This window comes from Myotis daubentonii, unplaced genomic scaffold (genome assembly GCF_963259705.1).
Source record: "Myotis daubentonii unplaced genomic scaffold, mMyoDau2.1 SCAFFOLD_95, whole genome shotgun sequence".
In the NCBI taxonomy this organism is placed as follows: Eukaryota; Metazoa; Chordata; class Mammalia; order Chiroptera; family Vespertilionidae; genus Myotis; species Myotis daubentonii.
In genome coordinates, this window is record NW_026775535.1 from 63,447 (window position 1) to 90,651 (window position 27,205).

The 27,205-nt window shown below is 61.4% G+C and overlaps 2 protein-coding genes across 2 annotated transcripts in view; both read right to left on the reverse strand.

The window, feature by feature from the left end:
• Window positions 1-3,641: 3,641 nt before the first annotated feature.
• On the reverse strand, window positions 3,642-5,376 carry FOXL3 (forkhead box L3). The gene is made up of 3 exons (XM_059680749.1): window positions 5,256-5,376; window positions 4,831-4,999; window positions 3,642-4,540 (listed from the first exon to the last, which is right to left on the reverse strand). Exons 1-3 carry the CDS (start codon window positions 5,360-5,362, stop codon window positions 4,160-4,162), a joined length of 657 nt encoding a protein of 218 aa, XP_059536732.1. The 5' UTR covers window positions 5,363-5,376; the 3' UTR covers window positions 3,642-4,159.
• Window positions 5,377-11,959: 6,583 nt separating this feature from the next.
• FAM20C (FAM20C golgi associated secretory pathway kinase) overlaps window positions 11,960-27,205 on the reverse strand; it is a 33,844-nt gene continuing 18,598 nt past the window's right edge. The window contains exons 4-10 of the mRNA XM_059680750.1: window positions 20,855-20,947; window positions 19,921-20,036; window positions 16,032-16,212; window positions 15,313-15,422; window positions 15,024-15,105; window positions 13,097-13,156; window positions 11,960-12,843 (exon numbers count right to left, since the gene is read on the reverse strand). Of these exons, the coding sequence (XP_059536733.1) occupies window positions 12,585-12,843; window positions 13,097-13,156; window positions 15,024-15,105; window positions 15,313-15,422; window positions 16,032-16,212; window positions 19,921-20,036; window positions 20,855-20,947 (901 nt within the window). The 3' untranslated portion in view covers window positions 11,960-12,584. The remainder of the gene's footprint in view (window positions 12,844-13,096; window positions 13,157-15,023; window positions 15,106-15,312; window positions 15,423-16,031; window positions 16,213-19,920; window positions 20,037-20,854; window positions 20,948-27,205) is intronic.

The following is a 27,205-nucleotide window of genomic DNA, read 5'->3' on the forward strand; positions in this document are numbered from 1 at the left end:
CAGCTGAGTGAGCTCACATCCTATTTGGACCCTGGGCCCCACGGCGCCAGGAGCGGGAAGAATTCAATCTCACAGAAGTGCACGGGGACGTTAATTTGGGCAGCGGCCCCGACAAGCTGCGCCCGTGGGTGTGAGGACCCGTCTCTCCAGCGAAGCCATGGATGAGGCCCATTTACATGCAACGCATTGGTATTTTTAACAGGATGAAAGCACATGATTTTGCAAATGTTTATGAATCATTCGTGTGGCTGAACACAGAATCGCGTTGCAGGTGATGGACTGTGTGCACTTCCCCTTCCCTGCTTCCTCTGGTCCCAGGGGAGGCGGTGTGGACCCCAAAAGGCCACTGAAGGCATTAGGCTGCATGGGGTCTGCACCCTCATCTGGTTCCAGGATTAGGGGTCCCTGGGGCTCAGGGGTCAAGTGGTGGCCACAGCCACTGTGTGGTGTGTGAGCTCAGGTAAGTCAGCTGGTATGGAGGCCACATTAACCAAGGTTAAGTGCCCAGGATGTGGGAGGTGACTGTCCTTCAGGAGATGCATGTCAAAGGTTAAAGAAATGGGGTGTTTGGCTGGACTCAGGAGCTCCGTCCTCCACCTCCCACCAGCCACACTCTTTTCTGCAAACCCCTCCCCCATTTCTTCCCACCTCAGAAGTTCCTCTCACTGCCCTTCCCCCCGAATGCCCTTTCCTGTGGCACAGCAGCCCCTGCTGGTCCCAGAGGGCCCTGCCCAAGCCCAGTCCAGCTGGCTGCTATGCTCATGGTGAGCTGCCCCCTCAGCACCTGGGCAGGGCCTGCTTCTGGCGGCATGGGGTGAGAAAGTTCGAGTCACTCGGTGGCGGCTTCCCGTGCACGTGGCTGGGACACAGTCAGGGCCTCTGGTTCATAATGGCACCCAGCGCCGAGCACAGCTCACAGATGTCTGTTGATGGAGTGAAGAAACAGCCCCAATTCGATCAATTAAGGGAGGAAAGCCCCAGGAACCAGGAGGTCACAGTTCAATTCCTGGTCAGGGCACATGCCCGGGTTGCGGGTTGATCTTCAGTGTGGATCATGCAGGAGGCAGCAATCAATGATTCTCTCTCATCATGGATGTTTCTCTCTCTCTCTCTCTCTCTCTCTCTCTCTCTCTCTCTCTCTCTCCCTTCCTCTCTGAAATCAATAAAAAATATATTAAAATATGTTTATATCCTATATAATAAAAGCCTAATATGCAAATCAGCTGAATGGTGGAACAACTGGTCACTATGATGTGCACTGACCACCAGGGGCAGATGCTCAATGCAGGAGCTGCCCCCAGCCTGCAAGCCCCAGGCCGGCCAAGGCGGGTGCCAGTGGGGGCCCCCTGTTTGCCCTGCCAGTCACCCTGCAGAGGGAGGAGACTGGAGGCGGTGGTGGCAGGGGTGGGGCTGGCGAACAGGCAGCGCCAGGTCGGCCACGGCAGGTGCCAGCGGGGGCCCCCCCGATCACCCAGCCGGTCACCCCCCAGATTGGCCCTGACCACCGGCCAGGCCTAGGGACCCTACCCGTGCATGAATTCTGTGCACCAGGCCTCTAATATATATATTTATAAAACAAGAAAAGGGGCGGGGGAGGAAGGAACTTGGAGAGAAATGAGGCCTCTCTGCTGCCCAGGGAGACGGGCCAGGACAGCAGCTCGGTGTGGTGGGAAGTGTCCGACCGGGTGCTGTGGCTGAGGGAGGCCTCTCTGGGGAGCCCCAGGGTCTAGGGAGGAGGCGAGCCCCACCTGAGGCTGGTGCGCCCTCACACACCTGCCCACGCTACGGACCCTCGGCCCTGCCCCTGCACCTGGGGCGGGTCCCCCTGCCTTCCCAGGAGGGATAGGCCCTCCCTGGCCCTGCAGCCCCAGCTCCGGAGGAGGGACACCCCCACTGTTTCCAAGTCCCGGGCCCAAAAACTTTGCTCCGCACGCAGGAACCTGCATGCGTCTCCAATCACTCCGCTCGCAGCGCCTCCCGACTTTGCTAATGGAAACCTGGTGATCCATGACCGTGAGTGGCAGACACCTGCTCCGGGTAATGTGGCATAATGTACATATCGGTGATCAATCAGCGGATTTGCAAGAGAGGCATAAACTACTTAATTATAATTACGCCGGCACGTTGGCGTGGTGGCGGCGACATTTGAATAGGTCAGAGGCAGCCCTCGCCGTGGTGTTGTTTGGTATTAAATGCCACTCACTCTCGGGGCTGGGAGCCCTTCCGAAGTCGCAGGATACCATGCGCTGGCAAATTGAAAATGTCCCTTTGCTTTTGCAAACATGATTGATATCCTCTGCAAAACAAATGTTACACCTTGTAGTGCACGGATCCCGCCGCTGGGGCCGCCCCGCTCCGAGCAGCCGGGGTCGTGTGCCCAGGAACGGCGGGCGGAGGTGCCCAGCAGCACCCAGCTCCTCCCCAGGCCAGGCCTCCAGGGATGGTCTCTTCCAGGCAAAGGCCTCACTCACCAACAAAGCACAGGAACAGAGCAAGAACCCGGGAGATAAAATGCAAATTTTATTTGCTCAGTTGGTAGCAGAAAAATAGACCTTCAGAGGCTCCAGATGCCATAATACCTATGCCTGCTTCATGTCACCTCCCACGTACACGTATGTCCAGCACAATGTGCTGTGTTCACCACCCACATACACGTATGTACAGCATAGCCTGACACATGTCACCACCCAGGTACACGTATGTATGTACAGCCTGCTTCGTGTCACCATCCAAATTATATCTGGTACAGTTTGAAACAATGCTTTTGGCACCGCCAACAAGGGATATAAGTAAGGAGAATGCAGCCAGTTGCACAACACACACCTCCGAGCGCACGCACACACGGGGGCACACGCACACACGGGGGCACACGCACACACGGGGGCACACGCCTGCACCTGGCCCAGCCGCTGCTGTAGATGGGGGACGAGAGTGAGCCTGGCCTCCCAGCCTGGCGGGCAGATGCTGCAGTTGGCAGGGCGGGGTGGGGGCGGCCGAGGGGGCGCTGGCAGGGGGGGTGGGCGGTCGCCCTGGAGCAGCCGCCTCTCTTCTGGAACAATTAAGGGAGCACCAGAGGCCCTGTTTGGGGGGGGGGGGCGAGTCCTCGGCTTAAGGAAACCAGGCCTGACCAGAGAGGAGGCCAGGGAGGGTGCCTGCATTTACCCTCAGCCGCCTTCCAGATTCCATGAAGCAGCCACCAAAATTTTGCATTTACAAAATTAGCCAATCATCGTCATCATCATTGAGCGAATCAGATTAGATGCCATCCACACTCAGGTTCAAATTAAGCCATGGATAGCAATTAACTGCAAAACGGGCTGGTGAAAAACGATAAGATTGTTCAAATAGGTTCACTGTACACAATTGTGGTTTTTTAAATGTCCATCTCTACACAGTGATTAAATAATTTACATTTACAAATGCAGTGAGCCTGCCTCCGGTGCTCGGAATTGTGCACCCCGCACAGTGGAGGGGGCTCTGCCTCCGCGGCTATGATGTCACCTGCAGGTGGAGGGCACCTGACTGAATGGGCACTAACTCCTCTCAGAAGAATCAGGAAAGTGAGCTTTGCCTCCACGTTGTCCCGGACTTGGACCCCCCTCTTCCTCCCTCCCTCCCTCCCTCCCTCCCTCCGTCTTTCCTGTAAAAAAGTGCATGGAACGTCCTAGACAATCACCAGATTTTCTGCCCACAACCGAAGGTGTATCTGTCCCTCACAGGGGCACCCAGAACCTGGGCCGCAGTCGGGCCATTAGTACCTGGGGTCCGCGTTTGCACTTTGTTGTGACTTGTCTCCTGCGAGGAGATGCGCACTGACTCTCACCGAGAGAGCAACTGGCAGCCCCGGTGTGACCACCTGTGACCGAGTGAGCGACCCAGGGCCTGTTCCCATTCCCTGTGCGGACGGACGGACGGACAGACCAAACCCTTAGGCGCAGCAGGGAACCTGGCTCTGCAGGCCGAGCCAGCACCGCGATGCGATGCGATGCGATGTGCACCTGCCCCGGGTCCGCTTCCCTCCAACCCAGGCTCCTTTCAGACCCAGCGCGCCCGCAGGTTTGTAAGGTGCCGGCAGCGCCTGGCTTCTGGGCTCGATGTGGGACTGAAATCACCCCGAAGACCCCAGGCAGCCCCGCGGGGAGCGGGCAGCCTCGGCCCCTCACAGGGTCCAGCAGTGGAGGCTCGTGGGCTGGGCTCCCTGCCGGCCGCGGGGCGAGCTGGGCTTGAGGACGGGGTCGGGGGCGGAGAGAATGTAGTCGATGCTGAACTTGATGTCCTTGTGCGGCGCCTTCCCCGGGGCGGGGCCGGCGGGGGGCGGGGACTCCCTGCGGGGGGCGGGGGACCTGGGGGCGCAGGCCGGCCCCTCCGCGCCCCCCGCGCCCTCCGCGCGAGCCCCCCGCGGCCCCTCGCGCGTGGCCCCGCGCCGCCTGCGCCGCCGCCGGTAGTTGCCGTCCTCGAACAGGTCCCGCAGAGACGCGCAGCCGCCCGCAAGCGTCCAGTAGCTGCCCTTGCCCTTCCCGGGGCCCTCGGCCCGCGGCACCTGCGCGGCGGCGGCGGAGGTCAGCGCGGGCTGCCTCGGTGCCCCCTCCCGCCCGCTGGGCGCCCTGAGGGCGCAGGGCACGTCCGGGGGGGGGGCGTCGCCCATCAGCAGGTGGGGGAGCCCCGTTGGCTAAGAGTGGGCTTGGCAGCAGCTGCCGCGCCCCCCCCCCCCCCAATCAGAGAGGACCTGGCCAGGTGTCCCGAGCCCGGGCCGCGAGGGGGGCGCTCAGGGGCTGGGGCGGCGGGGACGGGGGTGGGGACGGGGCGGCGGGGCAGGACTGGGGGACCCACCTTGACGAAGCAGCTGTTGAGCGACAGGTTGTGGCGGATGGAGTTCTGCCAGGCGCGCTGGTTGGCGCGGTAGAAGGGGAACCTGCGCGTGATGAAGTCGTAGATGCCCGACAGCGTCACCCTGCCCGCCGGGCTCTGCTGAATGGCCATGGCGATCAGCGCGATGTAGCTGCAAACGGGGCGCGTCAGGCCCGCGGGCGCAGGAGGGTCCCCAGGCCGCCCTTCGGGCGCGGGTCCCCTCCAGAGGCCGCCGCGCCGGCCCTTCCCCCGCGCCCGGTTGGAAGGGGAGGGCGCTGAGGGCTGTGGGGGGAGCGATCCCTGGGGCTCCCTGCTCCCCGCTGTCTCCCGACCCCAGAGAGGAAGCTCTTCCGTCGCCGGCGGGGCCTGGCTGTCCCCGCGCCCACCACCGACCCGGCCCCGGTCACCTGTACGCGGGCCGCGTGAGCCGCTTCTCCTCGTCCGCGCTGCCGGCCGGGTAGTCGTCGGCGTCGTAGTTGAAGCAGTTGTAGGGGTACTGCGAGCTGTCGAACATCCTGGCGCGCCCGCCGGCTCAGGTGTGTGCGCACGTCCTGGCGGGCGGCGCCGACGGCAGCTCTGCACTGCGGGGTGCCCTCCACCAGAGCTGGGACCTGGGCCCTGGGGTCCCCACCCGTCCCCACCCCGTTCTCTCGCATCCAATCCCAGCGCGGGGGAGGCCCCGGCCAGCGCAGTGGCGGAGGGGAGCGAGCGGGGCTCTCCGTGACCCGCTGACTGGGCAGGAGAGAGGCGGGATGGCGCTGGGTGGTCCCGCGGGCGGGGCGGGCGGGCTGGCAGCGCTTCCCTCCCTGCGGCCCCAGAGTCAGGGGCTGGTCCTCCCGCTCCCTGCGCTGGATTTATCCGGGGGTCCTTTGTCCCGCGCCCTGGGCGCCGGGAGACGGGTAGGTCTTCCCGCACAGAGACCCTGGGAGTGGACCCTCCCTGCCAGTCTCAGCCCCTCTCAGCCCAGCAGCGGTCCAGGCGGGAAGGGCGCCCCTCAAGTGTGTCCCTGCCTGGGTCAGAGCCTGTTCAGACACATGGTCGGTCCCCCCCAGCCCTGGTCCCCACCGCTGTCGCTTACTGCTGGAAGGTGCCTGCTCTTGGGGCCCCCAGGCCGGGCTCAGCCCTGTGGGCTGGGTCTGCACTGTGCCCAGCTCCCATGTGCCTGGGCAGCCACGCCACCAACCGCTGCCCCGTCCCTGGTGCCAACACCCCTGTCCAGGGGTGTGCAGAGAGAAGGCAGCGGTGTCAGGACATTCTCGTGGGAAGTCAGGTGGGACCCTAAGCTGCTGGGGGGAGCGGGGGCTTTGCCTCACCGTGGCCGTGTCACCAAAAGGTGTTTCCACGAAGAGTCTGCAGTATTCTGAGCCGTGTCTGTGACTCTGCCTGAGGCCAGGAAGCCTGGGTAGAATTCGCCGGAAAGTTCTGCCTTCGACACTGCACCCTTAGCTCAGAGCGACCTGTGCCCCCAAAGCACCCAGAGCTGCCCTTGGTGCGGAAGGTAGGCAGGCCGCTGGGGTTGGTGGGCATCCCACTGGGGTTGGCAAGATGTCACCATCGGGGAATGGGTCCGTGGAATCTCTGTTTTATTTGTTACAACAGCATGGAATCTACAAATACCTCAAAATGGAAACTTTAAATTAAACACCCTGCCATGCTCCGGGCCTGTGGAGCTCAGTGGTTGGGTGTCATCTCGCACCAGGAGGTCTCTGGTCTGATTCCTGGTCGGTCAGGGCACAGGCCCGGGTTGTGGCTCCATCCCCAGTGGGCGGCGCAGGAGGCAGCCGATGGTGTTTCTCTGTCATCCATCTTTCTATCTCTCCTCTCCTTTCCCTTCTCTCTAAAATCAATAAAAACATATTTGAAACTGTTTAAAAAGCAACTAAAGGAAATAAAAACCCTGCAGTGGTTGTGGAGACCAGCTCCTTCCAGGGCAGAACCCCAAGGTGCGAGGCTGTGGGGATGAGCTCACTAGAGAGTCACCCGTTAGCGTCTGAGGGACAGAACCCCATCACCACCCTCCGTTGGGGTTTTCTTTGCTGAATGGTGATGCCACAGCCGCTCACCTGCCAGCCCTACCCCTCCTCTTCCTCTGCTTCCTCCCTCTGCGCAGCGGTGAGCTTCCTGGGAGCCTGGTTCCTGGGGCTTGTCCTCCCGGGAGCCCAGGGTCAGGCAGAGCCAAGGAGATGACCTGGCGGGAGTCGGCAGAGCACAGGCCTGTCCCCATCGTCGGCACCAGTGACCAGGGCTCTGGTGTAAAGTAGTGACGTCAGGACGCCAGCCCCTGTGAGAGGCAGCGGCACCTGCTACTCGACCCAGGTCCTGGCAAGTGCCCCCTGGGACCACCCAGACCAGCCCCTGTGGGAGGGGAATCCACATTGGCTCCACCGGGGGCGTGTTCTGTTCCCCCCACTCCAGGTAAAGCCGCCCCTGAGCGCAGGCGCCTTCTGCAGTACTTGCCCCGTCCCGTGTGGGGGCCCAGCTTCCCCGTCAAGGCCGCGCACCGGCCCAGGCACAGAGGATGGAGCCCAGGCCTGGCCCACAGCTGCCGCGATCAGCTCTGACTAGGAGCTCCCATTACCAACCCTACCCGCACCCCCACATCCCCGCCCCTCCCCCCCCCAGTGAAAAAGACTGAAGCAGAAACAGCGGGAGACGAGGAGGTGCCCACCTCCCAGCTGCCAGCTGTGCCCGTCTGGGGCGGGAACCTGGTCCCAAACCCCACCATGCGCTTCGTGACAGCCCTGGCGGATCCTGCTGCTTGTACCACGGCGGCTGGTTCTGCCGGAGTCTGTACGGCACAGGCAGCTGGTCCTTCAGCGGGTGTAGGCCCTTCCCTTGTCCCTTCTGGCTGACCCCTGGGAGCTGCCTCTACACCTGGGCCTGGGGCCTGGGGGGCTCCTGGGTCACCTGCCAGCTGCTTCCAAACCCACCAAGAGGAAGGGCAGTTTATTTGAGCTCAACAAGGACAGAGCCACTCAGAGGACAGAGTTGCAGGGCGGCTGGCGGAGCTCACCTGTCGGCCCCGCAGGAGGAGGAGGGCGAACGTCGGGTTCCCAAAGCCCTTCAAGTGCCCGGGACGCGCACGACACATTTCCGGAGCAATTACCATGTCAGCTCTGCTCTGAGTTGTTTTTGTAAATATGTTTTTATTAATTTTAAATATACTTTTAAAACTGATTTCAGAGAGGAAGGGAGATGGAGGGAGGTAGAAACATCCATGATGAGAGAGAATCATTGATGGCTGCCTCCTGCACGCCCCCCCACTGGGGCCTGAGCCCGCAACCAGGCATGTGCCCTGACCAGGAATCGAACCCTGACCTGGTTCCTGGGTCCTCGCTTGACCATTGAGCCACACCACCAGGCTGCTCAGTTCTTACCGCACATGAACTCACCCGACTGACTCACTGGCACCTCCAGGCGAGCAGGCTGCTCAGTGTCACACCTCGTACCTGCAAAGCCAGGTTATTGAACGGACCTTCACCCCCTAGGAAAAGACCTGGGAGAAGTCGCCCTGAAGTAGAACAGTGTGACCTCTGGGGAGAGCACAGCCTGGCGTGTGAACGTATGACGGTGCGCTTCTCGTGTAATGACATGATCTGTGAATTCGCCGTGATTTCTGTCATATTTTCTGTTGCTGGGAACCAACTGCCAGGCTTGGCGGCTTCACCTGCCACCACCAGAGACAGACTCAGCGACACAGCGAGAGCCCTGAGGGCCACCCGAACCCACCCTGGAAGACAGGATGGCAGCGGGAGCTGGGGGCTGGCAGGCCCTGCTGGTGGCGCCTGGGGGCCCATCTGCCCGCGGCTGAGGGTCCTTGCCTCCTCTGGGCTCTGACATCCTGGCTGCGGACCCTCAGAGCAGGGGCCCGGCTGTGGCCTCCCTGCCCTGCCTTCCCAGGCCCTCCTCCAGGTGGCGCCACGGGACTGGGTATGGGCAGCGCCCCTCAGTGTGGCCTCCCAGGCAGGGTGATTGCAGGGCACCTCTGGCCAGTGTGTAGCTGGGGAGGACAGAATCAGGCACCTGGGGCTTGGGCGAGGCTGACTGGAGCCCCACAGCAACCTGCCCCCGACCTGGGCTGGCTCTGGTGTGCACCCCACGCTGCCCGACCCCACAGCGACAGGGACGCCGATCCTGGGCAGCTGGCCCTGCGGCCCCTCCCCCGCTGCTGTCATGGCTTCTCCCTACTCACCCCATTAGAGCCACAGGCCAGGAGCTTCTCTGCCCACCCCCCAGCTCTCCCCCTGAGATGGGGTGGACACTGAGCCCAGTTCCCAGAGGCCTGGGCCCCGGCTGGCAGTTCTCTCAGCCCACAGACCCTTCCTTCCAAATGCAAGTCCCCCGTGCATATGGGAACCCCCCCAACACACAAGAGGGGGGGGGAGGGGGCTTGTCCTTCTGTTCTCCCGACAGCGGCCTGAGATCTACTTTCCTCCCCCACCCACAACCAGGCCTCCCTGCCGCCCACAGCCAAGGTTCCAGGCCCCTGGGTGTGGGTGTGGCCAGTGGCAGCTGGGCAGGCGGTGGGCGTGCAGGCTGAGGGGAGCCGCTCCAGTGGCAGCTGGGCACCACTGAGGCGAGGCAGCACCCCAGGCGGGTGGCTGGGAGCCCGGCAAAGGCCCCTGGATCCTTCACCTGTGCGGCCTGCACTTTGGGGGACTGGCCCCAGGTCACTGTGAGGCAGGCACATGTGAGTGCCGGGGAGGGCACAGCAGGCCACCGCCCGAGGTGGCCATGGTCTGCAGGCCGCGGGGGGCGACCTGTCCTCCTCCATCTCAGACTTCTGGGTGAGGGCTGGGGTCGGGGACGCGTCCTCACGCATCCTGTCCCCACAGCCCACAGGGAGGGGTCACGCCGGGTCCCCATGTTCGCCTTGAGTTACTGTTCATTCTAGCTGCCCTCAGAGCCGCCCCTCTGCTGGCTCTGTTTGTTTTTTTTAAATACATTTTTTTTATTGATTTCAGAGAGGAGAGGGAGTGAGAGGTGGAAACATCCATGATGAGAATCTTGGATCGGCTGCTTCCTGCACCCCCCACACCGGGGATGGAGACTGCATGTGCCCTGACCGGAATCGGGCCTGTAACCTCCTGGTTCATAGGTTGATGCTCAACCACTGAGCCATGCAGGCCGGGCTCTGCTGGGTTCTTGATTCTCCAAAGTGAGCCCCAAGCCGCGGGGAGAGGGTTGGTTTCATTTCCCCCCCGTGGTCTTACGTAATAATGTTTGAGTTCGTGCCCACGTGTCCCCCTGGGCCCTCTGGCAGGCGCTGCCCTAATTGTGGACAAAGCAGGCTGCTCAGCCCTCGCAGGGACGCGTGCATTCACCAGAGGAATTTGAAAGTCCTTTTCTTCATCCAGTTCAACCCCCTCAGCCCAGGTTCACCTGCCCTCCCCTCCGTCTCTCCTTCACACGGTTCGCGGGTGCCCGGGGTGGGAGGCTGGCCGCCTGGGCTGGCGTTCTTGGGCTGCCATGTGGAGCGGGCTCTTGAATGTGGAGATGGAAAGGGGGTCAGTGACGCGACTCATGCCATCGAGCTGTCAGGCAGATACGGTCCCAAATGCCAGTCCCGTGTTGAGCTCAGGGAAGTCCACACTAGTCAGTGCCTCGGTTGACACAGCTGGAAAATGGGCACAACAGAGAGCGCGTCCGCCGGCCAAGCAATTCCAGGAGCACGGGGAACACGGCAGGAGGGGCCGTGAAAGCCCAGGCCCCCAGCTGGCGTGAGGCCGTACATCGTGGCCGCAGCGCTGACCCCGCCCGGAGGCCCACCGCTCACCTGACCCCGCCTCTCTCCCCACCAGCAGCTCCGACTGCATTTTGAATTTGATGCAAATGAACGCAGTTTAAAGCCTTAAGTAACAATCCAGATCCAGCCATGGATAGCAGACCTGCTCCTCCACCTCATCCCCGTTCCTGCAGCGACGATGGGAGACAGGGACCTGGAGGGGATGCTCCCCAGCTGGGGGCTGGTGCAAAGGAGGCGAGTGCTCAGCTGGGCAGGAAGACGTGGGGACAGGCTCTGGGGGCCGCTGATCACGTCACCCCATCCGCACACGTCACCCCATCCGCACACGTCACCCCATCCGCACACGTCACCCCATCCGCACACGTCACCCCATCCGCACACAACACCCCATCCGCACACGTCACCCCATCCGCACACGTCACCCCATCCGCACACGTCACCCCATCCGCACACGTCACCCCATCCGCACACGTCACCCCATCCCCACACATCACCCCATCCGCACACATCAAATCACCCCATCCGCACACGTCACCCCATCCCCACACATCACCCCATCCGCACACGTCACGCCATCCGCACACGTCACCCCATCCACTCCCTTGGGTCCTTCCCAGCCTGGTGCCCGACGGCTCTGTTGTGCGGGTGAGGCTGCTGTATCTGAGCTCAGCCCCGGGGTCCCAGGGACCCTAAACCGACCTTTGCAGAGTAACCTGACCTCCTGAGCCCCAGTTTCCCCATCTGTAACGTGAGAAACTAATGCTGACCTTGTGGCTCAGCTCAGACCAGAAATGCTTGGGGCCGGGTTGCAGGGGGCGGGAGGGGCTGGGATTTCCAGACTCTGCCCGGGGACTCTAGTGCATCGAGAGCCCGAGGCTTACCTCACCCCCAGGCTCAGGCCGCCTGGTGCCTTGTGCCTGCACCCAGAGGTGCTTTGGTGACTGTTGGGATGAGCCTGGAGCCGCCAGGCAGGGCTCGCTGTGGCCAGACTTCCCCAGTGGCCAGCAGGTGGGGAGCGTGTGGCCGGGGGCCTGGATCTCTGAGACCAGCCTTCCTGTGGCCACCACTGTCCCTGCTCCGCTGGGTAAACACCTGCCCACCCGATGCCACCTTCTGTGGCCGGCCTGCGCCTGGGAGGGTCGCCACCCCTCTCCGAGCCACCCCGCCAGGCGTGGGACAGGGGCAGCCCCCATGCCCACCCACCCCCTTGGAGAGCTCAGGTGTGACTCTGGGCCCCTCCTCCCAGCCCAGGTGCTTGGCCACCTGGACCCTTGGAAGTCGAGGCTGAGGCCCTGCCCAGCACCAGGACTTGCCTCTCTGGAGGGCGGGCAGCTGGGTACAGGGGGAGGGACCTGGGCCCCAACACACATCTGCTGAATCTTTATTGCACGTTCACCACATTGCAAATCTTCCTCAAGAATGTACCGGGGTCGGAGCCCGGGCGACACGCTCACACGAGTCTCCACGGAGCGGAGCTGCGCCCTTGGCCGCCTCCCGGGAGGTCCCGGGCACTGGTGGGCGGCGCCGAGAAACAATAGCTGGTCATTTCGTCACCGAGAACAGGTGAGTGTCCGTCCGTCCACGCGCGTCCTGCTGGCCTCGGGAGCAGGCGTCTCGGAGGGCCTCCCGTGCGGCCGGGAGGGGGGAAAGGGGAGTTTTAGTTTTAAGTTAAGTCCAGAGCACAAGGGCCTTGGCGGGAGCTGGGCAGAGGGTGGCTCTCCGCGTGAGTCGGGGTCTGTGCCGGCGTCTGTTTACATACATATCGTCCGTGTACAAATACAAAACAGTAAGGAAAGGCTTCCCTTCCGTACAAAAGGGTGGTCGCCTGCCGCCAGGCCGCCTGTCCGGCCACAGCTGCGTGCTCCCTCCGCAGCCGCTTTGTCTCGAAAGCGAAGGAAACGCGTCCTGCGGACCCACAGCTGGAGGACCCCACGGCCGAGTCAGCTGGGGCATCGTGTCCGTCCCCGGCACCAGCCGGCGGCTGTGGTCACTACCTGTCGGCGGGGCCTCTGTGCCCAGGGTCCAGGGGGTCGAGGTCGTCCTCCACCACATGGCCCAGCCCGTCCTTCCCCACGCAGGCGCCCACGGCCTGCAGCACCAGGCGCAGCCGCCGGTCCAGGGCCTGCAGGTGCGGCTGGAACAGCACCGGCGCCACCCGGTCCTGCCGCAGCGACTCTGCCATCAGCAGGCTCAGCTTGTACTCCTCCTTGGCCAGCAGCTGCAGCCGCAGGTAGGTGGACTTCCGGATCCTGGGGAGGGAGGGAGGGAGGGAGAAGGTGCCGCTGACGGACCTCAGGCGGGGACAAGCCGAGGGCGAGTGACTCCCCGGCCCTCAGCGCCCTGGCTCTCAGGGGCACAACCAAGGGAGGGGTGGTCCTGTGGCCCCGCAGGCACCCATCATCCCAGGCAGACGCTGGGGGAGGGGGGACGGCCTGCTCACAGGGGACATAGGCCCCCCACTTGGCTCAGCACATCTGGCTGAGCAGGGCGGAGGGCAGGTACCTGCAGCACTGTTGTAAAGGCACCAGAATGGAAAGCTCGTCATGGGAATATTTTCCAAACCTGCAGGAAGGAAAGCAGATTGTCCAGGGGTGGTCGCAGGAGCCCTGTGGGCAGAGTCTGAGGCCCAGGCAGCCACAGGGACAGGAGCTGGGGGTGAACTGATGCAGCGCCTGGGGCAGCAGGTGCCTGTGTTCTGGGCAGCGAGCCCGCAAAGTCCTAGGCAGGCTGAGTGGACGGTGTGGGGGTCAGCCGGGTCCGCACAGCAGCGCCTCTTACAGCTGGGAATGTGTGACCCCCACCCGTGAACCTCCAGGTGCCCAAAGCTGACTTCTGAGGCATCGGGCACACGCAGCCCTAACCATCTGAAATGGGGGTCCCCCCATGCACACCCCCTTCCCCGTGCACCAGGGACACTGCCCCTCATGGCCCTGACCGGGAGGGCCGATGTCCCCGCCTGCTGCCCCAGATTCCTACTTGCAGGGCAGACGCCCCTGCCTGCTCCTCACAGCCCTGCTCTTCTTGGCCAGCAATCTCTTTGGGCCTCAGTTTCGCCAGGACAACATGTGGATAGAGCAGCACCCAGCCCATTGAGAATTGGGTGAAATAAGGTCATACACCAGTGATGGCCAACCTATGACACGCGTGTCAGAGGTGACACGCGAACTCATTTGTTTGGTTGATTTTTCTTTGTTAAATGGCATTTAAATATCCTATCTAATAAAAGAGAAAAATGGTAATTGGCGTACGACGATACCCTTTTCATTGGCTAATCAGGGCTATATGCAAATTAACTGCCAACTAAGATTGGCAGTTAACTGCCAACTAAGATTGACAGTTAACTGACAACTAAGATTGGCAGTTAACTGCCAACAAGATGGCGATTAATTTGCATATGTAGGCACAATGCAGGGAGGCGAAAGGGAAAGCAGGAAGAAGCCCCCTGCCACTGACAGTGATCGGAAACCCAGGGGGAGCTAAGAGCTAGGGCCGCCTTTGCCCTGCCCCCCAGCCATGATCGGAGAATCAGGTGCCTTTGCCGCCCTGGCCAGTGGTAGCAGGAAGTAGGGGTGGAGCCAGCGATGGGAGCTGGGCACGGTCGAAGCTGGCAGTCCCGGGAGCTAGGGGTCCCTTGCCTGGGCCTAAAGCGAAGCCCACGATCGCGGGGCCACTGCAGCTACGGGTCCCAGCTGCCCGGGCCGGACGCTTAGGCCAGAGGCATTAGGCCTGGGCAGGGGCAGAGCCTGCAACCGCGGGGAGCTGGGGGTCCCCTGCCCAGGCCTGACACCTCTGCCGGAGGCCTCAGGCCTGGTCAAGGGGCCGATCCGGTGATTGGTGATCGGAGGGTGATGAGGGTCAACTCCTCTGGCCGAGGCATCAGACCTGGGTGGGTGGCGGAGCCGGGGATTGGGGGGATATGATGGTCCCCTTGCCCAGGCCTGAAGCCTGGGTCAGAGGCGTCAGACTTGGGCGGGGGGTGGAGCAAGCGATCAGAGGGAGATGGGGGTCCCCTGCCCAGGCATGATTCCTGGGCCAGAGGCCTCAGGCCTGGGCGGGGGCCAGAGCCAGTGATCAGGGGGAGATGGGGGTCCCCTGTCCAAGCCTGACACCTCTGTCAGAGGCGTCAGGCCTGGGCAAGGGGCCGATCCTGCGATTGGAGGGTGATGGGGGTCAACGCCTGAGGGCTCCCAGTATGTGAGAGGGGGCAGGCTGGGCTGAGGGACACTCCCCCTCCTCTCCCCACACACACCCAGTGCACGAATTTCGTGCACCGGGCCCCTAGTATAAAATAAATATCAAAAATATGTCTTTGTTTTACTACGGTTGCAAATATCAAAAAATTTCTATATGTGACACGGAGTGGACCTTGGGGGTGGCCCTGTCCCTCCCGTCTGGGCGGGGCTCCAGGAGGCGGGAATGCCAGGCTCACCCTCTCCCGTTGTCCAGGTGGATAATAAAGGTGTCGTTCCCAAACTTCTCAAACGTCTCGTAGTGATGGCGATCCATGTTCCCTGCGGAGACACGCGACCCGGGGTCACGGATGACGCGGCTTCGAGGCGGCTCCCTTCCCTCCCGACCCCGACCCCGACCCCAAGCCCATCATGAGCGAAGCAGGACCCGGGCCCTCTTCAACCCGCGGCCGCAGCAGCGTCCCCGCGGCCTGGCCTGCAGCTCTGGGCCGCGTCGCAGCCGCCGGCCGGACGGCCCGCGGGACGCACCCATGAGGAAGTCGAAAATGGTCATGTCCATGATGTCCAGGATGCGGCGGCTGCGGTCGTAGGGGGGCGTCTGCTTCACCTCGCTGCAGTAGTTGGGGTCCACTTCCCACCTGCAGGGAGCCAGTGTGAGCGGCCGGCCCAGCGTGGGGCCGCGGGGCTCCCACAAAGGGCTGGGCTTGGAGAAACGGCGTCACTGAAACACGAAGTGTCTTCCGACCGACGCACCCACGCGGCTGAGGATGCGTTCACAGGCATATGGGCCTGGGAGGTGATGAAGCCACACCTCCCGCCCTGGACTGGCCACACCGGGAGGTACCTCCGCCCTGGATGCCAGGCTTCTGGAGGGCCACCCTGAAGAAACAGCCCAGGCACCTCACTCCCAGGCCTCGGTGGCTAAGAGAACAGGGGATGTTTCTCCAGCAGGAGGGACGGACGCCATGTCTGAGCACAGAGGGGCTGTTTCCAGAGCCCAAGGGGACAGGCAGCCCCTCTTGGAGGCAACATCTAATTCTCAGAGTAAGGACGCCCCTCCCGACCGTCAATCACGCGGGGGCCGTCACACGTGGGCAGGGCCCTCACACCCATGTGGCCATGGGCGGGTCCCGGGCCCCTCTGAGCCTGTCTTCTTGCTGCCAACGGAGAGGAGCCAGCCCTCCCTGACCCCAGGAAAGTCGGGGCCTGGCCCGGGGCTGCCGCGGCCGTGCTCAGCCCACACTCACTCCGCCTTCTTGCGCTTGTGGTACGAGCGTCGCCACGGGTTCCGCCACGTCTTCCTCTTGGCCAGGGACAGGTCCGGCAGGAAGGCCGCCAGCGAGCCCTCGATCTGGTCCGGCTTCCCGCACAGGGCGTGCTCCGTGGAGCAGTAGTAGGAGCACTCCCCGTAGAAGCAGACGTTGTTGGCTGGCGGCAGAGGGCCGGCTGGTTAGCGGGGCCTCCCCCGGACTCTCACATGCCTCTCAGCAAACCCTCCAACCCCAGGTTACAGAAAAAGGAGGCCCAGAGAGGGCAGCACACCTGCCCGAGGCCACACAGCTGTGGGTGTGAGTTAGGATCCGAACCCAGGTTCTTTCTGCTCAGCCTCAACATTGAGGGACTGGGGTCTATGGGAATCCTGGAGCCCGTGTTCAACAGCTAAAAAAAGCATTCGTACTATTGAGAAAGTGGAGAGACATTCCACAGAGTGGGGACCATGTTTGCAAACCACATATCTAATAAGGATCTAGTATCTACCACATACAAACAACTCTTGCAGCTCAACATGAAAAAGATAAATAACCCAATTAGTCAATGGACAAAGGAGTTCAGTGGGTATTTCTCCACAGAAGACCTACAGATGGCCAGCAAGGGCGGGAAAAGACGCTCAACATCAGCCACTAGAGAAGCCAGTCCACAGCGAGGCCCCACGTCACACCCACGTGGTCGTGGTGATCAACAGAGCAGATAACAGGTTCTTGGGGACGTGGAGACATTAGAACCTAACACAGGGCTGGTGGGAACATGAAATGGAGCAGCCGCTGGGAACACAGTTGGGTGTTTCCTCAAAACATTAGACACAGAGTACCCACCGGACCCCAGGGTCCGCCCCACAGAGAAGGGAACACAGGTGTGCACACGGCATGTAGCTGACGTCCATGGCAGCTCTGTTCCCAGCAATGGAAGACTGGAAACAACCCACACGTCCATCAAGTAATGAACGGATACACACAGGTGGTCCATCCACACCACGGAGCAGCAGGTGACCTCACATCCGCACCACGGAACACCGGGTGACCTCACACCCACACCATGGAACACCGGGTGACCACACCCACACCACGGAACACCAGGTGACCTCACACTCCCACCACGGAACACCAGGTGACCTCACACCCCCACCACGGAACACCAGGTGACCTCACACCCACACCATGGAGCAGCAGGTGACCTCACACCCACACCACGGAACACCAGGTGACCTCACACCCACACCACAGACACCAGTTGACCTCACACCCACACCACGGACACCAGGTGACCTCACACCCACACCACGGAACACCAGGTGACCTCACACCCACACCACAGACACCAGGTGACCTCACACCCACACCACGGAACACCAGGTGACCTCACACCCACACCACGGAACATCAGGTGACCTCACACCCACACCACAGACACCAGGTGACCTCACACCCCCACCACGGAACACCAGGTGACCTCACACCCCCACCACAGACACCAGGTGACCTCACACCCACACCCCGGACACCAGGTGACCTCACACCCCCACCACGGAGCACCAGGTGACCTCACACCCGCACCACACACACCAGGTGACCTCACACCCCCACCACGGAGCACCAGGTGACCTCACACCCGCACCACACACACCAGGTGACCTCACACCCACACCACGGACACCAGGTGACCTCACACCCACACCACGGAGCACCAGGTGACCTCACACCCACACCACGGACACCAGGTGACCTCACACCCACACCACGGACACCAGGTGACCTCACACCCACACCACGGAGCACCAGGTGACCTCATACCCACACCACAGACACCAGGTGACCTCACACCCACACCACGGACACCAGGTGACCTCACACCCACACCACAGACACCAGGTGACCTCACACCCACACCATGGAGCACCAGGTGACCTCACACCCACACCACAGACACCAGGTGACCTCACACCCACACCACGGACACCAGGTGACCTCACACCCACACCACGGAGCACCAGGTGACCTCACACCCACACCACAGACACCAGGTGACCTCACACCCACACCACGGACACCAGGTGACCTCACACCCACACCACGGAGCACCAGGTGACCTCACACCCGCACCACAGACACCAGGTGACCTCACACCCACACCACACACACCAGGTGACCTCACACCCACACCACGGAGCACCAGGTGACCTCACACCCACACCACAGACACCAGGTGACCTCACACCCACACCACGGAGCACCAGGTGACCTCACACCCACACCACAGACACCAGGTGACCTCACACCCACACCACGGAAAACCAGGTGACCTCAAATCCACAGCACGTGCGGAGCCACACAGCTGTGGGTGTGAGTTAGGATCTGAACCCAGGTTCCTTCCGTGCACCCTCACCACTAAGGGGCTGGAGTCTATGGACATCCTAGTCAGTGCACCAGGTGACCTTATAAGGAGTGAGGCGCACACACTACACATGAATGAACTTGAAAACACGGTGCTCAGCAAGTAAAGTCAGACCCAAAGGGTCGCACATTGTGTGACTCTATTTATGTGAAATGTCCAGGACAGGCAGATCCAGACAGAAATATTGATGGAGCCAGGGACTGGGGGGAGGGGACAACTGGGGTGACTGCTAACAGGCAGGGCTTCCTTCTCAGGGAGGGAAATGTTCTAGAATTGGATTGTGGGGATGGTGTACAACACGGTGAATGTTTAAAAATCTCTAGTGCACTTCAAAATGGTGAAATTTACGACATGTAAATCATCTATATATTTAAAAGCCTAAGCAACCGTTTGATTGGTAGCTATGACACGCACTGACCACCAGGGGGCAGACGCTCAATGGACAGGCATGGAAACATGGAACAGACTGATGAGTCTCAGAGGGGAGGGGGAGGGGGGAGGACGGAAGAGATTAACCGAAGATCTATGTGCATACTAGAGGCCTGGTGCACGGATTCGGTGGGGTCCCTCAGCCTGGTGTGTGGGGACCGGGCCGAAACCGGCAGTCCGACATCCCCTGAGGGGTCCCAGACTGCAAGAGGACGATGGCCGGCCGAGGGACCCCACCAGTGCATGGGTCCGTGCACCGGGCCTCTAGTGTCTCAATAGACAAGTAATGTAGAAACTGCACTTGGCCTGGTGCCCAGACCCACTCGCTGCCACAGCTCTCGGCGTCACATCTCTGATCACGCCGACCGTGTCCACTGGCCTGTGTGTTCCCCACGGGGCCCCGAGCTCCTGACTAACCACTTTGTGGAGAAACACTCAGGGGCCTGGGGCGTGTAGCAACATGGGAGCCAGAGCCCGAGCACCCTGAACCCCGACACCCACGGCATGTTCTCGGCCCCTCTGACCCTGCTCTGCGGACCCTGACACAGTCTCTCCAGTGCATCTGAGGTGAGAGGCTGACGGAACAGAGACCTCGGCTGCCGGGGAAGGACGATGCCGACGGCTGAACTAGGGGGCGCCACATGGGACCTGGTGTTACTGCCTTAAGTTTTGAGACTGAAATATGTCACTAGAAATGTTGCAAGAAAAATTGCACAAAGAAGTGGCCAGGAGCAGCCACACAGCCTGGGCAGCAGGGACAGGTGGTCCCAGGTGTGGCCTGGCCTGGACCCCGGCTGCACTACCGGGAGGAGATTCCGGGAGCCTGGGGTTTTCCAAAACAAACTTCTTTTGCCTTTGAAGAAGCAGGTGGTAGATGTCCCCTCTATGCCCGCCCAGGGGACAGACGGAGCAGGAAAGCACGTGGAGGGCACAGGCGGGGTCCGAGGGAACTGCAGGCTGGGGACCAGTCCTCGACACACTGACGGGTCCCTGGGCCCCGTCGCGTGCAGCCAGCAGGGCCCCCCGGGCGCAGCCTACCTGGGGAGATAAAGAAGGTTCTCCACAGCTTCTTGTCCCGCGTGACGTCCCGGATCTCCCTGGTCATGTTGACCATCCGGCCGGCCACGGGGGGGACGCGGCGGAAGTCCAGGATCCTGGCGGGAGGGCGTGGGAGGGCGTGTTATCGGCGCCCCTGTGGCTGCCCCAGGTGGCGCCGAGGGAATGTGTCTGCCTCTGCCTGTGGGCCCTGGGGTTCCGTCTGGTCCGTAGGGGACTCTGCATTGTAACCAGCCTGGGAGACGTCACGCTGTGGGCCCAGGGCACACGCGCACGCTGGGGCTCCAGAGCACCGTGGGGCGGGGGGCAACCCTCTGGACCCTGGGGCTGACCCCAAAGCCAGGCCCATGGATTGTCCCTGGGGGTGCTCTGTCCATCCCACATGGTCATACATGGGCCACCTGTCCACCTCCCCAGCAGCCAGGGGCCATGTGGAGCCCAAAGAGGAATCCATTCTGCTGAGGAGACTGCCCCCAAGACAGGTGCCCACAGTGGAGGATGGTTTGTGAGACCTGCGTCCCTCGTCCCTCCCTCGCTCCCATCCTCACCTCCCAGAGAAATTCACACCTGCAATTCCCTGCGCAAAATCCATGCTCTCGGTGCCCCTTCCTCTTTCCTTTTTCCAGTGGCCCACTGCCCCCCCCCCCCCCCCCCGCATGTCTTGCAGCCGCTGTTCTAGGTGTGGGAAGCAGGGCACATCCATCTGGGCTGTGACCTGAGGGCAGGGAGTAGCTCTCTCTTGGGGGAGGAGTGGCTCTGAGCATGAGCAAATCAGATGCTCACAGCGCCCGTGTTCCGCTCTGTGCACGGGGTAGCCACGGGCCCCACCGCAGGGAGCGGCAAGAGTTGAAGGGACCAGCTCAAGCTCAGACCCCACAGCCTGGCATCTGTGGGAGCCGCAGGTGGGTCAGCTCACCTGTCCAGGTGGAAGGCAGCGATCTCCGCATTGTGCCTCTCGTAGTCAGAGAAATAAAAAAAGTCAGGGGGTGTCTCCTGCTCTCTCGTTTGCCTAGAAAAAAGGGGACAAAACAGAAAGGGCTTACACTGAGAAAACCTTCCGGTGGACGGGCGCATGCGGCTCATACCCGTCCAACCTGGGCTCTGGGGCCGGGCCTCCCCACCCTTAGCCCTTCGTCCCTCCCCCCAGCCAGGACTGTCAGAAACCTCCTGGTGACCTCCAGCCCTGCCCTCCCCCCCCCCCCGCAGCTCTGGTGTCACTAACCCTTCAGCAGCCTTGCCCATTTCTACACGTTGCCTGTGCTGTGCCCTGCCTCCCCTCAGCCCTGCCTTCCTGACAGCCAGTGAGAAGGCTTCTCCCCTGAGGAGCTTGGCACCATGGCACTAGACCAGCCGTGGGCAAACTACGCCCGCGGGCCGGATCCGGCCTGTTTGAAATGAATAAAACTATTGAAAAAAAAGACCGTACCCTTTTATGTAATGATGTTTACTTTGAATTTATATTAGTTCACACAAACACTCCATCCATGCTTTTGTTCCGGCCTCCGGTCCAGTTTAAGAACCCATTGTGGCCCTCGAGTCAGAAAGTTTGCCCACCCCTGCACTAGACCATTACTTGGAGGGCCAGGGCAGGAGTGCCCAGCCAAGCACCTGCTGTAGAACAGGTGAGTAATAAACAGAAGGACAGAGGAGGGACTGATGGAAGAAGCACAGGGAAGAGGCATAAACCTATTTGCAATGTCCAGCTCTTTTCCCTGTTATTTCTTCAATTTCCGCCATTACCACCACCATCACCACCACCATCACTATCACCATCACCACCATCACCATCACCATCACCACCATCACTGTCACCATCACCAGCATCACCCCCACCACCACCACCATCATCACCATCACTATCACCATCACCATCACTATCACCATCACCAGCATCACCACCACCACCACCACCACCACCATCACTATCACCATCACCATCATCACCACCACCATCACCATCACCACCACCACCACCATCACCACCATCACCATCATCATCACCACCATCACCACCATCACTGTCACCATCACCAGCATCACCCCCACCACCACCACCATCATCACCATCACTATCACCATCACCATCACTATCACCATCACCAGCATCACCACCACCATCACCACCATCACCATCACCATCACCATCATCACCACCACCATCACCATCACCACCATCACCATCATCACCACCATCACGATCACCACCACCATTACCGCCATGGCCATTGTCCCTAACACACATTGGCCTCTTATTCCCTGATGTGCAGTGGCAATATCTGTGATGCTAAAAAGTGAGCATTTCTATCTGGCAATGCTGTGACCTTTGTCCTGCCTCCCTCACCTCTGAGTGGGCCACACACCTGGAGGGCAGGTGGCTCTGAGCCCTGTTGCTCTGGGAACAGTGCAGCCACTTCTCACAGCCTGTGACCAGGTTCCTGGAAAGTTCCTGGTCCCTCCCTCCTCCTGCCTCGGGGATTTCCTCCATCCTGAGCAGTTCACAGAAAGGCAGCTCTGTCCCAGCCCCAAGGCCACACAGGCCAGGCTGTTCTGGCTTCCCGATGCCCTTTCCCTCAGGCCCGGAAGGCAAAGAAGTGGCTATGAGTGCTCTTTGTCTGCCTTCACTCCAGAGGCTCTGAGAGGCTCTGGGTTCCCCTGCTTGCTGAGCACACCCCCACCTGTGCAGGTGGCTTGTGCGAGGTTGGAAGGCTCCTCCAGACTGGGAGCTCCCTGGGGCAGGGACCCAATTTCACCTGTGAGGCCCCAGGGCTGAGCTGGGCTCTGAGGAGCATGCCCAGGGGGGAGGCCCACAGGTTGGACCCTGGCGTCAGCCTCCCCTTCTCCGCGTTGGCAGACACTTGGGTGGGAGCAGAGGCCCGGGGTGGGCAGACCTGCTTCCAACAAGGAGAGCTGGGGGAGCGCCCCACCTCTTCGCCCGTTCCCAGCTGTAAAACCGGGCACTCTCACCTCCGTCCTCACAAGATGCTCAGGCAGGGCTCTTGGGTGGGGCTGGCTGGTACGGCCCTTCCTGTCTTCAGAGCCGGTCCCCCCTCCCCCACAACACACACACACACACACACACACACACTCGGGGAGGAGTGAGGAGGAAAAGCCAGGACTGATTTGTAAGGCCAGTGAGGGGGAGGCTGATGAGGGTCGTGCACACTTGCAAGCGTGTCCTGCAGGGACGGGAGGAAGGAAGGAGCAGCCCCCCCCCCCCCACGCATCACCCACCAGAGTCATCCTCCACGCGCCGTCTGCTCACCTCCCGCCAGCTGTCCCTACGGCCCGTCCACGCCCGGCAGCTCAGGGCCTCCGCAGCGTGTATTTGCTGCAGGGTCACGCTGGCTCTGCTCAGGGCCAGGCTGCAAAAAGGGACATGTGGGGAGTCTGCAACCACCACCCCCCACCTCCCGGGCCGGTGCTGTCGCTGACTCCGACGTTTGGGGAAAACACTTTGGAAAAGTACTGAACCCACTGCCCCAGGCAGGAGACTGGACTTGGCTGATCCCGGTCACCTGGCAACCACTCCTTCCTCCAGGTGTCCTGGCTACAGGTGTGCCCAGGCGCGGGAGGGCAGGTGCAGGGCGTGGCCCACCTGGTCTGGGCTTCTCCCTGGGGTGGTGGGGATGGACATGTGGGAGAGGCTGTTGGGCACCGGGATCGGAGGAGCTCCAAGCTGGCACCTGCCCCATGAAGTGGGGAGACCGGAGGCTGGACCAGCATCTCCTGGAGCAGCACCCAGGAGCACGGGGCCCCAAGTCAGGGTCCCCCCTCAACGACAGGGAGGAGCTGTCCTTTGTGCTGGTTCCCCGTGGCTGCTGACCAACGCCCACGAGCCTAGTGCCTGAGGCAGCCTGGGAAGGTGTGCGCCTTGGTCTGCTTCCTCCAGCTCTGGTCACGCCACCTCTCAGGAAATGCATTGCACGTCTACGAAACGACAGGGTTTTCTGAGGAAAAGTACCTCTGTTTCCACAGAAGCCAAAGAGGCAGAACCTGGTAAATGCTGGGCCAGCGCTGGTGCACGATCAGGCCGGGGGTCCGCCGGCTCTGACCCTGGCCCCTGTCTTACTGACATGGAGGTCAGAGGTGGAGAAAGAGGAAGGCACGTTTGCAGAATCACAGGATGGAAATGGCAGGTCCTGGGTAGGAACAGGTGTCTCTGACCCAAGTCTGCGCTCCTTCCTCTGCACCCTCCAGTGTCAGACGCTGCAGCTGAGGGTCCTCAAGTCTGAGCAGAACAACTAACTCCACGGCCCAAAGCTGGGCGTGCGCAGCCTGAAGTGTCGGCCGCGAGGTTGGGTGCCCAGGCTCAGGGGGCACAGGAAGGGCCCGGGGTCTGGCTGCAGGAACAGTCCCCGTGTCCGAGAGAGGCCAGTTCTTTGGGGCCCTGCTCTGTGGGGGGACCCGTGAACGACGGGGCTCCGTGGGAGGATGGTCACCGCAGAGCCCCATTCCAGCGAGACCCATCCCCGCGTCTCGGCCCCGCACCAGACTCCTCCACCTTCCATGTGTCACCCCCACGCAGCCCCTCCCTTTAGAGCAGCGGTTCTCAACCTGTGGGTTGCGACCCCTTTGGGGGTCGAACGACCCTTTCACGGGGTCACCTAAGACCATCGGAAAACACACATATGATTACATATTGTTTTTGTGATTCATCACTATGCTTTAATTATGTTCAATTTGTAACAATGAAAATACATCCTGCAGATCAGATATTTGCATTACAATTCATAACAGTAGCAACATGACAGTTATGAAGTAGCCACGAAAATAATTTTATGGTTGGGGGTCACCACCACATGAGGAACTGCATTAAAGGGTCGCGGCATTAGGAAGGTCGAGAACCACTGCTTTAGAGGGACAGCCCCCTAGAGTCCCCACCGTTACTGTCAACACCTCAATGTCCTTTAATCTGTGCAGAACTGAGAACTCATGTTTGGATTAAAAACAGAGGAAACTGGCCCTGGCGGGTGCTCAGTGGTTAGAGCCTTGGCCAGGGGGCTGAAGGGTCTTGGACTCGATTCTGGTCAAGGGCAGGCACCCTGGATGCAGGTGGATTCCCGGCCCTGGTCGGGCGCATGTGGGAGGCAACCAATCAGTGTCTCTCTCTCACATCCATGTTTCTCTCTGTCTCTCCCCCTCCCTTCCACTTTCTCTAAAAATCAACGGAAAAACATCCTCAGGTGAAGATTAACAAAAATAAAACAAAACAGAGGAAACTGGCAGCGTGTTCCCAAGGCCTGTGAGGAACAAAAGCCGACATTATCCGGCTCCTCCCAGGAGTGGATGCCCACTGAGCAGCTACGTGACTTCCCTCCTGAGTCCTCGCGACCGTGACATGGCCCCGCCCCCCAGACAGGGAGACGGCCAGCCAGAGGGCTCAGCCCACGGGTGCCCTGTTTCCAACACCCTCTGCCGGCTCCCCCGGTTCTCAGGGGGGTGACTCAGGAGTGACGTTAAAGGGGAAGTGAGTGCGCCTTCCCCAGAGGCCGCTGTCCTGCACCGAAGGCCCTCGGTGCATCGTCTTGTTTAAACGTAATAAGAGTCGAGGATGCCACGCTGCTCTGGGTCTTCCCACTGAGGACGGGGCTCAGCGTCAGGATCGCTGCTGTTTCCCTCCAGGGGGAGAACCCCTAAGGTTGGGGGGCGCTGCAGGCAGCCCGTTCTCCAGGCTGTTCGAGGAGCTCTTACCTGCAAAGTGGACCTGGGGCATCAAACCTGCCGGGCCTGACCACATTGCCCCTGAAAGAAACGCCGCCTTTTCCGTACACGGAAAATGAAGGCCCTAGTTCCTTCCTGGCCTTTTAATCTTCCCTCCCGTTCATGACAACTAGAGGGACGGCCCACATACCAGCAGGCACCCCAAGACAGCAATAAGCAGCGAGATACAAAGACATGCCCGGCTCTGCTGTCAGGAGAGTGGCTTTGGGGGAAATGACCTACTTGCCTTGATTTTAAACAAAGGGGATGATCTTCTCCAGAGTCCCCAGGGAAACATTTGCCATAGTGAGCGAGGGGTGGTGGATCAGGGTGGGGACGCTGGAGGCCTGGGCCCTGCGAGGCGACCCTGCCCAAACTCAGCTCCCCATCTGCTCAATGGGCACAGGGTGGGCCCAGAACTGCCTCTCCAGGGCCTCACTAAGCGTGCACCATCTTTCACCCCCTGCCTAGGTCTCTGCAGCTGTTATGAATCTCTATGTATAAAAGGCTAATAGGCAAAGTGTCCCCTTGGGAGTTTGACCGGGAGACTGGGAGTTCAATCACTCGCTATGATGTGCGCTGACCACCGGGGGCAGCGCGGAGCAAAGGAAGGCCCCCGATCGGCCCTGATCACTGGCCAGGCCTAGGGACCCTACCCATGCACGGATTTCGTGCACCAGGCCTCTAGTCATTAATAATCCCCTTTCCCTTTGGCCCTGTTACACACGGGATTCCCGCTGCCACGCGGGAGCAGGTGGGGATGGTTAACTCCTGCGGTCGGCCTGGGTAGCGCCCTTTGGCTGCAGGTGCATGAACAGGGCCATGCACACGGCCGGCACTGGCATCACACAGCTTGGTAGCCCGCCAAGCCACTCCCCAGGCGGCCGTGAGGACGCAGAGACCTGCTGCCCCATCCATGGAGCCTGTGCCTGCCACACCCACCGTGCCCACCACGCCCACCACGCCCAGGAGGGCACCTTGCAGTCCTGCTCCTCGGCCCCTCCCGTGGATGCACCTCTGTCCAGAGGGCGGTGCTGAGAGCTCAGCTGGCGGGGGGCAGAGCGAGCCACGTGCTGAAGGGGGACCTGGATGCCGGGGGAAGGTTTGCAGTGGCCCCAGGAGCGAAGGGGAGAAGACCCTTCTCCAAAACCCGGCACGAAGGCTCCACCGTGCTGTCCTCCAGCAGCAGCCCTGCAGCCGGCCAGCCCCACTCTGCCCCATGGATGCTGCTCCCGCTCTCGCCTCCTCGAGCTCCCCCACGTCCAGCTGGTCCTCGCGATGTGGACTCAGGGTGGATGGCCAGGCAGGGAGCAGGGGCGCGAGGGCCATCGGCCAGCGCCGTCCTCCTGCTGAGTCCCGGGCAGCTCAGGAGTCTCTCTCAAACGCTGTAATGGGTCGTTGGTTTGCTTCTCAAAGTCCAGGTTCTTCTATAAAAATGGTCCATGAAACTGGAGACAAGCCGTGTCCCACAGCAGGAGCCTGGAGGGGAGTGAGCCTGTGGGCACGGCCTCTGCTCAGACCCCGCCTCCCATCTGCCCTGGGCCTGGGTGGGGCTCCACGCGGCCAC